This window comes from Falco punctatus, assembly GCF_963210335.1.
Source record: "Falco punctatus genome assembly, chromosome: 6".
NCBI classification, from domain to species: domain Eukaryota; kingdom Metazoa; phylum Chordata; class Aves; order Falconiformes; family Falconidae; genus Falco; species Falco punctatus.
The window spans coordinates 80,468,576-80,486,035 of NC_137585.1; the positions used below are offsets into that span (position 1 = coordinate 80,468,576).

At 37.7% G+C, this 17,460-nt stretch overlaps 1 protein-coding gene across 2 annotated transcripts in view; it reads left to right on the forward strand.

The window, feature by feature from the left end:
* Nucleotides 1–17,460, forward strand: part of CFTR (CF transmembrane conductance regulator) — a 96,564-nt gene that overhangs the window by 50,708 nt on the left and 28,396 nt on the right. The window contains exons 13-20 of one of the 2 annotated variants that reach the window (XM_080390994.1): nt 1,326–1,412; nt 2,280–3,012; nt 4,136–4,264; nt 7,049–7,086; nt 8,291–8,544; nt 9,586–9,665; nt 14,487–14,637; nt 15,746–15,973. In XM_080390994.1, coding sequence (XP_080247120.1) covers nt 1,326–1,412; nt 2,280–3,012; nt 4,136–4,264; nt 7,049–7,086; nt 8,291–8,544; nt 9,586–9,665; nt 14,487–14,637; nt 15,746–15,973 — 1,700 coding nt within the window. Of the gene's footprint in view, nt 1–1,325; nt 1,413–2,279; nt 3,013–4,135; nt 4,321–7,048; nt 7,087–8,290; nt 8,545–9,585; nt 9,666–14,486; nt 14,638–15,745; nt 15,974–17,460 lie in introns of both variants that reach the window. The other variant, XM_080390995.1, reaches the window with a different exon arrangement.

A 17,460-nucleotide genomic window follows, 5' to 3' on the forward strand; every position in this document is an offset into this window, starting at 1 on the left:
AGGCTGCACCCATCTGCACTGGCAATACGCTGGGTGTTATTTTTTTGGACTGGCTGCATAAATGTGTCTGGTGTACTCTGTGCAAAGTCACGTGAAATGAGAATCCCTGCTGGCAGTGCCATCAACCAGCCATCATGAGAAGCAGGAGATCACCTGGTTTGTCTTTCTTACAGAGCACTGTCAGTGCCTGTAGCTATAGCTGGGGGAAGGAAAGGACCAAGGGAAAAAAAGAGTGCATTCCTTGGGTTTGTTAGCTCACTGGCCTCGTACCCTAAAGCCAGTCATGTATAGCTACTAAATCCAACATACAAATTATAGCAATAATTCAAGTGCTACCATTATTTCAGGAGAAAACCGAAAACTTTGCTGAAGAAAGTGCCAAGAACAGTATGAACTTTTTGTTGTTGTGCAGCCACTACATCGTAATGTATGGTCAGTGAGGTCCTTTGTGACAGAGGATTTTTCAATAAAGTTGCTTGGTTTATTAACATAACATGCTATTATTGAGGGATTTTTCTCTTGGTGGTTAAATATTTTCACATAATGATTTCAAAACTCACTTTTAGAGTACTTTAGAAAGTACCAATTTTTTTTTTTTTTTTTTACTAATTATACCCTGATTCATATCATATCATGATTTTCATACTCACAGAGGAAGGCAAGGAGTCTTTTTGAACTTCTGTTGAAACGGATTTTTTTAAAAAGCCTCTTAACCACAGGTTTAGGTCTTAGTGAGCCAAGTCCAGGCACAAACAGCTTAGGGTCCAAACGTTCCAAACAGTTTTTCATGTCCTGAACTTGAAATATTGTACAGCCCGATTTCAGATAATGTTTGCAAGATTATGGCTCACTAATACACTTGTCCTTGCTTGTAAGTTATTTCCAAGTACTTTTAAAACTAAAGTGCTGAGACCTAAGTCTTTTCACACACTTATTTTCATATATGTAATATTCCCACAGGCACCGGTAGATGTTACAGTAGGTACTAAATTCTCATGTAAGTGATCCTTGTACAGTGATGGGGACCATCAGATTCAGGCCATAAATGTAAAATGTAAAAGGCCGCTGTATAGGTTCCTTGGATTGCACAGAAATCAATGCAAAACCAAGTTACTTTGTAACGTGACCTGCAGCAAGGAAAGGCTTTATTGAAAGGGGTCTTGTACGCACATTTAACATTGAACTCCATCTCCTTGTTGATGTTGTAGAAAAGTCTTATCAATTACAAGTTTTTACAAAACTGTAAAGGCATTCTTTTAAAATTATATTTATGAAATTTTATAAGGCTTGTGAAATTTAATGTCATTTCCATTTTCTCTGTTCAGAGCAGTGTACAAAGATGCTGATTTGTATCTCTTGGATTCTCCTTTTGGACATTTAGACATTTTTACAGAAAAAGAGATATTTGAAAGGTACTGTATATTTTGATAGACTGTATTTAAGAATCCCACAAAGCAGCACAAAGTAAAACCAAGAACAGGAATTTAATACCAGTACAAAAATACTGAAGTGATCAGAATTACACCTTTGGGGATGTTTATTTTTAGGGATTCTTGTGACTGAGTATTTTGTGTTAGCAGCGGGCAGCATACTGTGCTGGGAACAAGCCTGGGCAAGGTGTGAGCATTACTGCTCACTCTTCCATCTCAACATATTGAGCTTGCTATAATCTATTACTCCCAGAGTGCGTGGCTTTATATCTGGTATGTCTGTGTACCAGGAAGGTTTTCATTTAAAAAAAAACAACAACAAACTTACCTGCTATTGTAAGTATAAATTTTTACAAAGAGCTATATTTTGTCTTGTTTTTGTGATCTACTGGAAGACTGGTTTCCTGAAAGTGCCTACTAACCGAGAGACTGGCAACACATTGGCCAGAGACTTTTGGCTTGTCCCGGTGCTGTAGCTCAAAACAGTAAGGGCACATGTTGCCATCCGCGCCGCCAAAAGCTGGAAGTTTTGAAATTGAGCTAATACTTTTAAGTTTGGTAGCAAAAGGTCTAAGTAGCCCTAAGATGAAAAGAAATACTTCATTTTCATGTTGAACAGCGCTTTTTGGATTGACCTGAAAATGATTAAATTTTCCCCCTTTTTTTTGGTTCCTGTGATTATCGCTCTGTACACATCTGTCTTACCACTTCTTTTGTAGTCTGAGGAGCACCTAAGACTGCTCATTCTGGGAGTGGGGCAGGTAAAAGCAAATAAATTGAAAGTGAAAGAGAGAAGAACATTTCATCATGAAAAAAAAATCTAATTTTTAACACTTCCATCTTTTACAGCTGTGTGTGCAAGTTGATGGCAAATAAAACTAGGATCTTGGTTACTTCAAAACTGGAACATTTAAAGATTGCTGACAAAATATTAATTTTACACGAGGGGAGCTGCTATTTCTATGGAACATTTTCTGAACTTCAGGGTCAACGGCCAGACTTCAGCTCAGAGCTGATGGGATTTGATTCTTTTGATCAGTTCAGTGCAGAGAGAAGAAATTCAATTCTAACTGAGACTCTCCGACGATTTTCCATTGAAGGAGAAGGCATGGGATCACGAAACGAAATAAAAAAGCAATCTTTTAAACAAACGTCAGATTTTAATGACAAAAGGAAGAACTCCATAATTATTAATCCTCTTAATGCAAATAGGAAGTTCTCAGTAGTGCAGAAGAACGGGATGCAGGTCGGTGGGATAGAAGATGGCTACAATGACCCACCAGAAAGGAGGCTCTCACTGGTACCTGACTTGGAACAGGGAGATGTAGGTCTGCTTCGGAGTAACGTGCTGAACACTGATCATATGCTGCAAGGTCGGAGGAGGCAATCTGTGTTAAATCTGATGACAGGCACCTCTGCGAACTATGGACCAAACTTTTCTAAAAAGGGAAGTACAACATTTCGGAAAATGTCTATGGTGCCTCAGACAAACCTGACTTCTGAGATAGATATCTACACCAGACGCTTGTCTCGAGACAGTGTCTTGGACATAACTGATGAAATCAATGAAGAGGATTTGAAGGTGTGTGTTGATTTACATTCATCTTGGGTTTTGATATGGTGATAGTTTAGTGCAGTATATTCCTTAGATATTTTTCTACTTGACTATGTCATTCATAATGCAGTATTCCTCTGTGGAGTATCTTTTTGGAATATCTGTGATATTTTTTTTAAGTCAAATATCTCGAAATAATTGAAATCCTCAAAAAATTATTTTGCTTGATTTTTTTTATAGTTTTTGAATTCTATCTGTAGAGGATTTCAATAAAAAATTTTAATCTCCTGCACTTTAATCTACCTTTAAGATTACATATGCTAAAATGAAATTTGAAAACAGAACATAGAAAAACATTGTTTTAAAATTTTTCTGAAAAATTGACATTTGAAATGTTAAGGTTCTTGGAAAAAATAAAATACCTTTGAAGTACTAGCACAATTTTTAAAATTAATGTAATACAATTTGACAAATTTGTCAGATCACTTAGCTCTTATATTCTGATACAGATAATGAACAGAGTAGTAAGCAGGATTTTACTCTGTTTTTATGGATGTGCTGGAAATCATGCAATTAAAGTTGATTTTTGTACCAAGAACTGGACCAAAATTCCCTTTTTCTCATAACTATCAACAGGTCATAATGAACTACTTTCATTTTCAAACTGACAGCTGATTTTCACAGGACAGGAAAATTTGCTGAAATAGTTTCCTAGATGGAAAAAAGTCTACAAAAATATTTAGTCATAATTTGCTGAAGCACTGCCCATTTTTTCTTTGCTTTATTGATCCCAGCAAAAAATAAACCCCTCAGAGTATTTACAAATTTACTCTGAAAGCACAGTAATAATCTGCATTGAAAGAAAATAGTTATTGATTCACCATTTCTTCTGGGCTTCTGGTAGTGCTGGACAAACTTTGGCTCTTTCTTTCAGTGTTGTCTGAAAATTTCAAATAATCTCTGAACTGTGTTGTTGTATCAAAGATGACTCAACCAGTCAGTATCTTCCTCTCCAGCCATTATCAGCCCATTTGAATGCTGCAGTTCAATTATTTGGAGTTAACAGAACGAATGACAGCATTCATGTGTCAGAAATTCTCATATAAAGATACTATTGTCATTCTTATCAGTCTTATCAATTCTTTGACAGGAATGCTTCACTGACGATGCTGAAAGCATGGGTACTGTTACCACATGGAATACCTATTTCAGATACGTTACCATCCACAAAAACTTGATTTTTGTTCTAATTTTGTGTGTGACTGTCTTCTTGGTTGAGGTGAGAAAATCTGTGCTTGATGGCGTGTTACTACAAATGATGTTTGTTCAAACCATGTTCTTTGTGGTAAAGGGATAAATGGATAAAGCATCAAGACACTAGATCATATATGTACTGCTTATTGGCAACTGCTGTTAAATGATATTGCAGTGACTTTTCTACTGTTTAGAGGAGCATTTTGCACCAAAGATGGTGATTAGTGCATGGCAGCAGCAGACCCACCTTCTCATATTATCTTGATTATTTTCTGCTGTGTGGTACCATAAATAAGAAAAGTTGCCTGTCCTGGTCTCTTGTTCACAGGTGAAGAATCTTCCATGGAAATATATCTTTGCAGAGTCTTGAGGGGTTAACAACAATAATTACTAGATTTATTTTTTTTTATAAGCCACAAACATTAATTCAAAAATTATTTAGTAGCTTTGCTCCTAGTGAAGGAAGAGTTGTAAGGCAAAGAGCTGAACGCCTGTGATGGCATTTAAAGATGGATGGGGTGTTCCTGCAGTGTGTAGAGAAGACTTTTTCCAAGTATAGTGGAAAACTGTCGGAAAAGTGCTGAATTTCTTGTAACAGAAATTGCCTGCTTTTTCTTTTGTCCCTTAACTTAGGGAAGACTTTTAGCATATATACAAAATCTCATAGTGTCCTCTTTTACAATTAGTATCTTAAATCAAGTGTTTTTCTGAGGGCTGGAACATATCTTGGAGAGAAGACTGGGAGATTAATGAGACTGTATTCATATGCCAACTTATAAAATATGGTACCAATTTTTCGCATTTTTCAACATAAACTTAAAGAAGAGAAGAGTACATTAGGAATATAGGACTAGTTTCAGGCTGATTGTGTCAGTGAAAGGTTTTTAGCGGTTCTGTGGTGGCATTCAAACATCATCAAACCTGGAGAAGGATTTGATTGATGGTATCCTGAATTTACATTAATGTTATGTTGCGGGTGATTTAAATTAGTTCTTTCGGACCAGGAATAAAGGCTGGAGCTTAGATCTAGTTTGAGATTCCAAATTTTAAACCACCTCCAGAAGCAGGACAGTATTTAGATGAGTAGTTGTTCTTACCATGTAAGTTTTCTTTTCATGTTATTGGAAAATGGCAGTGGAAACATACAGCAGCAAAACGGAATGTGAGTTCTAAGGGAAAAGGAAATTTTAACTTTGAGGTGTCTCATATTTATCCCTGTATATTCAGTGTAATTTTCTGATCTTGATTACAATTTTTTGCTTTGAAATTAGGCTAAAACCTTTTAAAATAATTCAAAAACCTCATCTTCTCATTGAAGTACAAATCTTATGACAAAAAATGTATCCATCTAAATTAAACTTTCCAGTGTGACTATTGCTGAAGTAAAAGCCTATTGATAAATGAATGGGCTGGAAGACATTAAGTCATAGCACAGACCATCTAACCTTTAACAAACCTCTGTACATGAGATGAAATCCCATGCTAAGTGGTTATGTTGCCTGTGCTGACAGGTTGTACCCTTCTAACCTTAGACAATGAAGAGAGGCTAGTGCTGAACATCCAAGGGCTGAACTGAAACAGCAGTGACAAGTAAATTGAAAGTGGAATTTTGATACCCTTCAGAGCTCCGTGGAACTGTTGCTAGAGCTACTATTTTAGATGTTGAATGGATTGTTTAGTATTGTAGGTTCCAAGGTGAGTCCACATGGATCACCATAAATAGGGCATTAGTTTTACATTTTTCGTAGATTTATGAGAGAGAGAGAGAAAGTGTGTGTGTGTGTGTGTGTGTGGCTTGCTGAAGTGGCTGAAAACTGTGTTTCCTAGATGTAATATCCAGGGACTAGGGTTGCTGAACTGCAAGAAGAGCAGTTATGAATGGAAACACATAGAAAAGCTTTGTGATGTTATTCTCTCACAATATTGTTTACCCTCATCTTCACAGCTTAAAAATTTCTCTGTTGTGAGGAGTCAATTAGTGGTTTAATCATGCAATTATTAACAAATATTAACAAAAATGTATTATTGCAATACATTCCTGTACCAGTGCCATAAAAATATATGGGAAGAGCACTGTAGAAACTATTTTCCAACCCTTAGAAGAAAGGTCATAGGCAGAAATAGAGCAGACTGAAATGTGGTGGACTACATGAAGTTCTCCAGTGTCTCACTGGACAGACAAGATAATGTGTTAGAGAGTAAGCTGCCACTGAGCAGTGAAGCATCTCACAATAAAAAGGGTTTAATTCCACATTTTAAAATTATAAAAGTAAATTATGTGGAGAATTTAGTAAAACTAGCAGCCAAGCAATATCAGGCAAATAGATATATCAAATGTAGATATCAGCTAGTAAGAACAACAATGCAAATATAAAAATGTGAAAGGTTTGACATTCATATTTGAATAGCTACCTTTTAAGATATCAAGAGATTTACTCTTTTAGGGCCATCAAGAAGTATTAATCTTCAAAACTTAAAATATGTTAAAGCATACAGTGACTGTTCTTTGTAATTAGGAATGCATTAGCAAGCCTTTGTTAATAGCACGGTAAAAAACAATAAAAGAATATTTAGGCACTTGAGAGCGTGATTGTAATACAAGTCTAAATGTAGCTTTCCTGGTGGGATGCACTAAATGGTTTCTGTGGAAAGAGGAGCAGCTATGACAAGGTTTTTGCTTCAGGAAGGTTTGGCTTCCATCCATTTATAATGCTCTCTCTAAAAACACAAAGTCAGTGAAAGAAGGTAAGTAAGAAAAAGTTCATAATATGACGACAAAAAAAATTGACTCTGTTTTCTTTGGTCACAGGTAGCTGCTTCTCTTGCTGGGTTATGGTTTCTTAAAAAGTAAGTAGTGGCGATCATTTATTGAGAAATTGGGCTCTCTTTATATTGATTTATGCTATAAATAACTAATAAAATGTGCCACAGTTTCATATGGGTAGGCACTCGTTTATATTAAATAAAATGGTTCATAGATGGAATGATCTAAATACCTCAGGTGGGTGGTATCTTAAGCTTTTACTTCTTTAAGTGTTTACAATCGAATGCTTTGTGCCTTGTTACTGAGCACATAACACACGCAAGACATTTCCTGGGTCAGCTCACTCCAGAGATGTGTGGACTTGATAACTCTGAATACACTGGTTCACTGCTGTCTTTCAGAAGTGCCAGGTAAGACATTTGCTTAGGAACATTTTAAGGGAGCAGTTTCTTTAAGACTCCATTTGTACATTATTTTTTTTTTCCTCTGTTCACCTATAAAATATTTCCAGAAGTTACAGGGTCAGACAGATGAAGATTAAAACATACTGAGCAGTGGTGTGGCTTGTCCTGGGTTAATGCTTTTGATCCTTGGTTTTGTCCAGCAGTGCTAAGTCTGTATGTTTGAGTACAGAAAGCATACGGTGACTTAAGTTCTGATCTGAAGCAGGAGGGATTTCTGTTGATGTCCCCTTGCAGTAGGTCACTAAAGCCTTTGATTTTTATAGTACACCTAAAGCATTTTACTTCTGTAATAATTCACTTTTTTTCAACGCTTAAACTATTTTTTGCTGGTTAAAAGAAGTGGTTGCATTTTCCTTGATTAGGCTGGTTTTGTCAGTGATTAAACAGGCAGTAGGTTTGCAAGACACTACCAAAGCGATACATTTTCATAGTAGTTTGGAGAAAACTGTTGGAGGCATTGTAATTATATACCGATAACTTAATTTCCATCTTGGTAAAACGCCTTCATTGCACAACTACAGTAATTTCAGAAACCACTACAAATGCTGGTAGGTGCCTGAATCACCAAAGGTGTCTGAGGAGATGAATGAGCCTTGAACCCTGAACACGCACACACAGAGTAACTTTGCCTTAGTAGAACATAGGGTAGTTCAAAATTTATATTTCATACAAACAAGAAAATATTTTTAGAGTGACTGGAAATACATATAATTAACTATTAACATAGATTGAAAACAAATGAACATTGAAGTACTAGTTGTTTAGTAGAGGAAAAAAAATGCCATTTCCAGTAATACATTTGTTTTGGATTTCCATCACGCAGGACAGCTTTGAAAGCAAATGCAACACAATCAGCAAACAGTACTTCTGATAAACCTCCTGTGATTGTCACTGACACTAGCAGCTACTACATCATTTATATCTACGTGGGAGTGGCAGATACCCTGCTTGCTATGGGAATCTTCAGGGGTTTGCCCCTTGTGCATACGCTTATAACAGTGTCTAAAACTCTTCATCAAAAGATGGTGCATGCAGTTCTTCATGCACCTATGTCAACATTCAACTCCTGGAAAGCAGGTAACTGAGATGGGAACTGATTGACTCACGTATGGGTTTCATTTCAATTAAACAATTTTCATTCTGTTAAACAATACTGTTGCCTTCCATTTACATTTTCAATCAAGCCGAATGTTAAAGGTTTGGCACACTAAGTCATCTGTGAATCTTTCAATTAACCTTGACTGCACTTTCAATGTGACATATTTCAGTTGTCAATTCTGATTCTAAAAATAACACCTTGTAAGTTGGAGAAAATTGACGGTTAACTGTTCAAGGTAATAGAACTAGAATAACTTCTAATGAATAGACTCTAAAACTGCAATGGAAATGATATAGTAAGCTGTGTGCTAAGTGCCAGGGAGTCAGGTGTGGGTGATAAATAGTACTTTATTTCATGAGTAGTCCCACTAAAATGGCATAAAACATCAGTTAGTGTGAATAATGGTATGTGTATTCAAATTTGGCTCTGGAGTCCGTGTAGAGTTCCTTACATAACTGGTGCAACAAGTTCCATCTCCTGCTGTTCACGAAATTCACTTCTAATACCCTAGATTACTGGTAAATGACAATCCAATGTAGGGTTTCTCCCTCATTTTCCCATTAGAATCTTAATTCTGTTCTTACCTAGTGATTAATACAGTAATTCTGCTCAGAAGGTAAGAAACTGGTGTACAAACTCATACAGATGCTGATGTGCAGATTATCTGTATATCAGCAAAACCTGCTGCTTAAGAGTTACTTTATGCTTTGTGCCTCTGTTCCTGTCTTGTTTAATTATGTTTCTTTGGGTTTTTTATTATTTCCTGGGTTTTTTTTTCTGAGATTCCAAGAGCTGAAACAGAAATTGTGGAGCTATATTCCTCCACGAGGAAGGAAGCTGTAGCTCCACTGAACTGTAGTGGAATGCTTGTACTAGAAAAAAATCTTCTACTTGGCCTTAATATTTTTTATTCAGAAAAAGTTATACTTTTTATTAAAAGGACTAAATGTAGAATTTGTTTTGGTGTTAAAATGTTTGACCTTTTTTTTTATCTTTTTTTTTTTTTTCTTAATTCATAGGTGGTATGCTTAACAGATTCTCAAAAGATACGGCAGTACTGGATGACTTACTTCCACTTACAGTATTTGACTTCATTCAGGTTTGTAGAATAAAAGTTCTAAATTTTCCTGTCTTATAGCACTCTGAAGTTTCAGTCATACATCATGCAAAAGAAATCATATTATTAGGAAGAAATAACAACTGGAATTAAATCCCTTTTCCTTTTTGCAGTCTGTATATCTATTTACATAGCTACTTGTATGTCAACTTCATTGCTTCTTTTTTGAGTACTTGCCTATATGTGTACCTCCACTGTTTGTGCAAACCTCTTTTAGTACTCGGGTTCAGAAACATTTTTGCCCCACAGACCCCTACAGTACAAGTATCCCTGCTGCTGCCCATATTCAACTTCAAAGGTATAAAGGGCATTTCTTAGTTTCTGTGAGTTATCTTGTCTCAAGATTAATGTTTTTTCATACTCTCCTTTGATTGCATTCAGTCATTTTCATGGCTTTACCTCTTTAGGCTCTTCCCAGTTTACTAACATAACCCTTAATTTACTAGTTCTCTTTTGTTGAATATATTCTTGGGGTTTTTATTCTTTTATCTTCTATGAAAACTCTTCCAGGCTTGCTTTATTGGGCAGTTTGACCTATGATGATGCATTTTCACATCTCAATTAGGCAGTTCTGCTTTTTATTTTTCTTTTTTTTAACCCTTTTTTTCTTTTTTTTGTTTTCTTCCCCCTCCTTTTTTTTTATAGTTTTTTTTTTTCTTATTCACAAATTTGACTACCTAATTTTATCTTTTATCCTTTGCATCTTTGCGGCTTCTCCTGAGTCTCTGGGACTTAAGCTGAGTCTGTCAGGCACTGGATAACTATTTGTCATGGAGAACTTCAGATGACTATTCCTTGGGGGGACTTTATATCCCTAGGAGCTGAAGAATATTTTCTGGATGGAAAGGCTTGTTTCCAGCATAACTCCTGGGGATCTCCATGCATCTTCAGTTCTAAATGACCTTCCAATTCATCCACACTGAAGAGAACATTGAAGAAATACAGTGATAGAGGCAGTTCCTGTTTTTCTCAAGGAGGATGCCTTTGTTTGCTCCCCATCCTGCCTATTCTGAGACTTCATCTGTGTGGATCCCAGCACCCATCATTAGTGTCCCACCAGTAATACTGCAATGCCAGCTTTGCTGCAGATAGAGTTAGTTCCCAGAATATTTAAAAAATAAAAGCAAATCTTCCCTGGCCCCTCTGTTCTTCTCTACCTTTATTTAGGAGGTATGCAGGCCTGCCTTAATCATCCTTAATCAGCAAACACTCTGCTGCACAGATTGCCTGTCTCCATCTGTGAGTTTGCTCTGTTTTACAGTCCCTACCAACATAAAAGCCTGATTAAAAAAAAAAAAAAAAAAGTTTTCCCTATGTGTTTGTTAGTAAGTGATATCTTTGGCTCCTGATTTTAGAGAGTCTAGGGCAGCTCCACATGAAGAGGTTCAAGGACATTACAGCTCTACTTCATGTTCTGTTGGTGTCGTGAAGGTTTGCTGATTGAGTAAGCACGGACATAGAGACCTTCTCTGAATCATTAATGCCATCTTTGGTGTGGTGAGAATTCACTACTGTCTTTTCTGGTGTGGCCATTTTGTTTCTTATATTTTGGATCTGCCATGGGGATGTTATTCCAAAATTACTTTAGTTAGTCTGTCTTTACATTTCAAACTCTTTACAAGAAACTTACTAGTTTTTCGTGTTTTGAAAAATAACATAAGATAAGAAAAATCCCTAGATTTGGCTTCTCTGTTCTGATGCCTTTCAGAGGCTAACCTACACTCCAGTGTCTTGTAGGTTCACCTCTATCTTCTCAGCCTCAACTGCAGAGACTCCTGAACCTTATTCATGATAAGCTGCCCTATCTTCCCAGGTTCTTCTGGTGAAGATCACTGAACCTACTCACTGTCTTGAATGCTTTTTATTAGCCATCTATTCATAAAGATTTCCTTCTTATCCTCTATAGATTCAGGCTTGTTTGGCAGCTTTGGACTTCCACGGACTCTGCTAATGAACAAAGTCGGATTCCTCTGAAAGACACAGAAAAGTTATTCATATGACTTTCTCCTTCTGTGCTGATTATTGCAGTTACAGAATGTGGAAGGGACCTCTGGGCCTAGGGCCTGGGACCTCTTCTCCATCCCCTCTGCTCAAAGCAGGTTTATCTAGAGCAGGTTGCTGAGGGCCATGTTGGATTTTGGCCACCTCCAAGGGTGGAGACTACATGTTCCCTTAGTAACCTGTTCCAGTGTTTGACCATTCCTACAATAAAAACGCTTTTTCTTATGTTTAAATAGCATTTTGTGCACTTCAGCTTGTGCTTGTTGCCTCTTATCTTCCCACTGGGTGCAGTTGAGAAGAATCTGGCTCAGGCTTACTTGCTCCGCACCAAATACCTGGTGGTATTTATATAAAGAGAATATAAATTTTAATATTATTTGCACAATACACAAATTTATAATTTATATAAATAGAATAAATACTATGAGATACTTATACAAAGTTATAAGATTCCTCTGAGCCTTCTCTTAAGGCTAGACAATCCCAGCTCTGTCAGCGTGTCCTTGTATGTGAGATGGTCCAGTCCCTTTATCACGTGCGAGACCTTTCACTAGACTCACTCCACTATGTCTGTATTTCTCTTGTATTGGAGAGCCCACTCCAGATACAGTCTCGGTGGTGCTGAAAAGAGGGGAAGGATCACCCTCACTGATTCTGACAGTGCTGCTGCCCTTGGCCTCCCTTGCTGCAGGAGGATGTTGCTGCCTCGTGGTCCGCCAGGACCCCCAAGGCCTTCTCTGCAAAGCTGCTTTCCAGTCAGTCAGCCTCCAGCCTGTACTGGTGCATGTGGTTATTCTTTCCCAAGTGCAGAGATCTACAGGAAAGGTTAGCTTCTAAACATACCAGGGTGCCTAAACCTGAGTCTGGTGGAGATGGAGACTTGGTCTCTGCTGGCCTTCAGTGTATGTTCGTGTAAGTTCATCCTTCTGACTTCGCAGCTTTTCCCAAGAATTTGACACAAAATTTTAGAGCTAGTTGGTTGCCTCTTTTCTATGAGAATGAGCTAATTGTTATCTCTGGCTAACTCCTTAAGGACACTGCCACCTCCTCTGTTGCAGCTGTGGATGTCATGGCATAGGTTTTTTTCTTAGGGCTTTTATGAACATTAGACGTATCAGGGGGCCTTCCCTTTTAGGGAACAGGGCTTTTCATCCAGGATGAATAAGGCTTCAGGATAAAAGAGGCCAGGGTTACTCTCCAGTCACTGGGATATATCCAGTTCCCCATAGAAGAAGTGTATCAACCTTTACATCAATAATGAGACAGCATCTGTGATGTTTCCTTTGACAGCCATCCAACCTTGCTTCCATACATCTTCGGTATGAACTGTAGCCAGATAATGTTTGCAGTAGCATTACCACTGGTTTTAACATCCATCTTGGTTACTACCAGTGCTTACAGCGGGGTCATCATTTCTTGGAGGTCCTTCATGTGAGACACTGCTAGCATGTATTGCTTGTCCCCAAGGTTTAATATAGTCACACTCAATGGGTCATAGGGAACTCACTGGACTTTTATACTTATGGTCATGACTGGGTTTCCCTGAATTATAAACAGTTATTGGTTAACCAGATTGACTTCTGCAGTCGTTGCCACCCTGAAACCTTGCTGAATTGCTGTCTCTGCCACCAGCTGCATTTTCCACTGGAAGCTTGGGGACAGACGCAGAGGGAAGCGCTGGAATGTGTGTCCCCATCTGGCCTCTGTGCCAGGCTTGAAAGCTCAGCACCTGGGGTCACTGCAGTGCAGTACTGTGGCTCTTAACCGGGCTACATAAGCCTCTGCTGCCATTCCTCCACCATATGCCGATGTAGCTGGCTTGTGTGTTCAGCTTTGCCGCTGCCTTTTTAGAGAAGCTGTCATCATCTGTTTGACTTAACACTTATTATGTGTTTGGAGTTTATGAGATAACACAGACACCCTGACACAAAGCAGAACTCTGCTATTCTGTGTTCCTTTATATACTTGATTTTCATTAGATTTAGGTATGAGATAAAAACAGCCTAGTGCTCAAGGTGCTTCTAGAGTCAAAATCAAGGCGTGATTTAGCTAAATCTGTCTGGAACTACTGAGGATGAGGTCTTTATGAGAATGGTAGTAGCCTCTGGTGGGTTAAATAGATTAGGTCTGAAATGATTTTGTTCTTTTTGAGTTATCTTTCACCTTAAAATACTTTTTTTTTTTTCCCCGTGAAACTGCTAATTTTTCATACCACAAGTCCTCTTATGACTTATTTCCTGTGTCCAGATCAGGACAAGTAGTAGTGCTAGTTTCATACATGGGTTACAGTCCCTTGAGCAAGTGATGATGTGTGGCTTCCCACTTTTTCTGACCCTCAGAAAAACTGCTTGGCCCAGAACCTGTAGGAGACTGTCACTCAGCTCCTGACGGTCTGGCATACTGAGTCCAGGCAAGACAGGGACAGCACTGGTAAGTCTGGGAGGTGCCTGCAGATATTGCAAGTGCTGTTCTTACAATTTTAATTGGAGAGTGAGTACCTGGCTGCCATATTTTTTTTTTGGTGTGGCTTCATAATTTAGAAACCTGCAATACTGGTTATACTACAGAAAACACTTCTTCCACCTGTTAGAAAAGATGGCAGCTTATTCCAACAGGTTACGGATCTGGTCTCAGTTATTCATGATCTTTTCATGGAGGTTTGTTCTCAGCTGCAAATCTTACTTAGTTTAGCACTTTGTTGAAACAATACATAGTTGCCATGGGAAAAAGATTCATCACCAATCTCTGGTCCATAAAATGACAAGTTTACTATATCAATAGTATTTTTCTTTCATTCTACAGTTAATACTGATTGTGATTGGCGCTATAACAGTAGTCTCAATATTACAACCCTACATCTTCCTGGCATCAGTGCCTGTGATAGCAGCCTTTATTGTGTTAAGGGCATACTTCCTCCACACTTCTCAGCAGCTGAAACAACTGGAATCTGAAGGTAGGAGCAGCAAAATTGGTAGACTTCTAAATCCACAACAAATCAATTGAGAAGTGATTCACCTTTTCACCTCTTCTTTGCCTTTTCTCTTGCAAGATGCCATTGCCTCTGGGAGCAGAACACATATTTCCTTAAAGCCAGTGCTGTTACTGATCCAGCCAATACTGAGTGCTCTGCTGCCAAAGAGCAATGGAGAAGATCTTTTTAAAGCTGGGCCTTATCACCACTGCAGCTGAAAACAAATGAAGTCCTGGCACACAGTTTTCTTGAGAGTAAATATAACTTGAAAACTTGTGGTTACATTTGGTATGTGCCCTATGAGTTTGTTTCTTTATAAGAAAAATTTAGAATGGATATATCTTGATTGCAAAGAATTCTTTTTTCTGAATAACTGATTTGATGAAATGGCCTTCCTCTCCCATCATTAAAAGACTAATGTGTTCCCAGTAAAATGGAAAACCTCATTCTGAAGTGTGAGTTTGCAGATCAGGCACTGTGGACTGGCTTTATAACAAACTGGCAGATCCTCAGCAAATCAGTCCTGAATCTTAAACATGGGTGACCATCTTCCATTTTACTTAAATGTAATTCTGAAGTTCCTCAGAGAAACCTAAATTTCTTTGATGTTCATGGGGATCCAGCATTGGCTTACCACTTTTTATGTAACGCAAGATCTGCTTAAAATTACCATGTCAGTACAGTTGAATCCAGAGCATTAAAGTACTCTGGCTGTGCTAAAAAAAAAAAAACTTTCACCTGATGGAGTTATCAGAATTGCAGGAATTCATTTTGGCCGTGGAGGAGCCACCTTTCTCTTGTGACATCTTACAGCAGGCCAGGAGCTTCCCAAGTAGTATGCTAACTATGAAGAATGAATGTGAGCCATTCCTGGCAATACACTGAATGGAATTTCAACCCATTTGTGTAAAGGCTGCTGTTGTATATCCTGTGCTAGGATTGCTTCAGTCCTGTACTCCAACAACACAGATAGATTAAAGACTGACAACAGTTATAGTGCTGTGAGTTAGAGCATAGGGCTGTGTATTAGCATTATATCAAAGATATTTACTTGAGTGTTTATGATGTTTCTAATTTAAACACTTCACAGCTCGGAGTCCAATATTCACCCATCTTGTTACAAGCTTAAAAGGGCTGTGGACACTGAGAGCTTTTGGGCGCCAGCCATATTTTGAGACCTTATTTCACAAAGCCTTGAACCTACACACAGCAAACTGGTTCCTCTACCTGTCGACGCTGCGCTGGTTCCAGATGAGGATAGAAATTATTTTTGTTGTTTTTTTTGTTGCTGTGGCATTCATCTCTATCATAACTACAGGTATGGTAACTTTACTGGAGTACTGAAATGGCAGGCTTCTGCTTTTGTTTAACAGCTCAGCTTTAGAAACTTCTAAGGGCAATAGACTGTTGCAAAATTTAGCATACATCGGAGTCACTGATTTAAGTATGTCATAATAGTAAACAATTTAATTAAAATAGAATTTACACCATTATTATCTGCAATCTGATGTTGTTGAGGGCCCATTAAAGGGATTAATCTGAAAATATCTGAAGGGACAGAACTTTCCTTTTCTTGACTGCAATTGCTGTAAAATTATCTCACGTTTTAAACCCCATTAATGTAACCATATAAGTGTACTGAAAACCTTGGATGTTAATTATCATCTGTACAGCTCAAAGTTTTTTAGTAAATAGAAGTTAATGTTCCTCTCATTTGCAAATGGCTGAGACATGCAAAGTTTTAATGATATTTTAAAGCCACACCAATAGCAGAAATACTCATCCAGTTCTTTAATTACCAGCCCATTGACTCATTTTCCAATGTGAAGTTTTGCAGGTTCCATTCAGAATCCCCTTAAAAATGGCTCACCACTCCTAGTAAACCCAGTACATAACTGAGGATCACTCTGTACCTTACTTGTATTTGAAATGCTGCCCATGGCTGGCCAGGCGTAGCCAGTCTCCAACAGGCAGAGAATAGGGGAATAATGTCCCCAGAATGATGGAATAATTCAATTCTGTGGAAAAACTCAGCAGGTTTAGCTACAGATTACTTCAAACACAGTTTTTCATTCACTGTGCTCTTGTTATGTATGTTTTTTTAATTTTGATTCTCAGGCATTATTCTCTCTCAAGTTTTCCACTGAACTTTGTGTGCAGAATCTGGATGCAGTTTCAATACTGTGGCCATTATGAACAAGAATTTGCTGATTTTGTGAAGGAGGTTTTTGGTTCTAACAATATCCAAATTTCATTTGATCATACTTCAGTGTTGAAAAGGAGTTATATAAAAGCATACATTTTATCAAATATTGTGTTGTGTGTGAAATGCTATTTTCTATTTCTTGTATAAAGAACTCTTCTGATTCTTAGGAAAAAAAAATCTAACCACACAAATACTTCTGTATGAAAATATGGATCTAGAGTACTTTTGTTACAAAGGAGACGTTTAGTTCCCCTAAAATTCATAGAGAATGATTGCTGCCTTCCTCATTTTTTTCTTTGTGCACTTATTAGTATGCAGGGTTTTTTTAAAAACTTTCTTGTGTACTGTTTTTCTGGATAATTTATTTGAGAAAAGGGGTTAGAAGCACTTATTTAAAACATGAAAATTTGTGATTTTACCACCATTGTAAACTTTACTGTTCTAGGTAATAGATCCCTGGAGCAACCGCTAAGTTCCTTTTCTTCATCTGTCAGCTTTCAGGAGGATTATTTTGCTTTTATTGTTTATTTCTATAATTACTCTGATAATGAGATCTCTATAAACAAAACAGGAGGAAGTCTGATGATGAAAGCCATGGA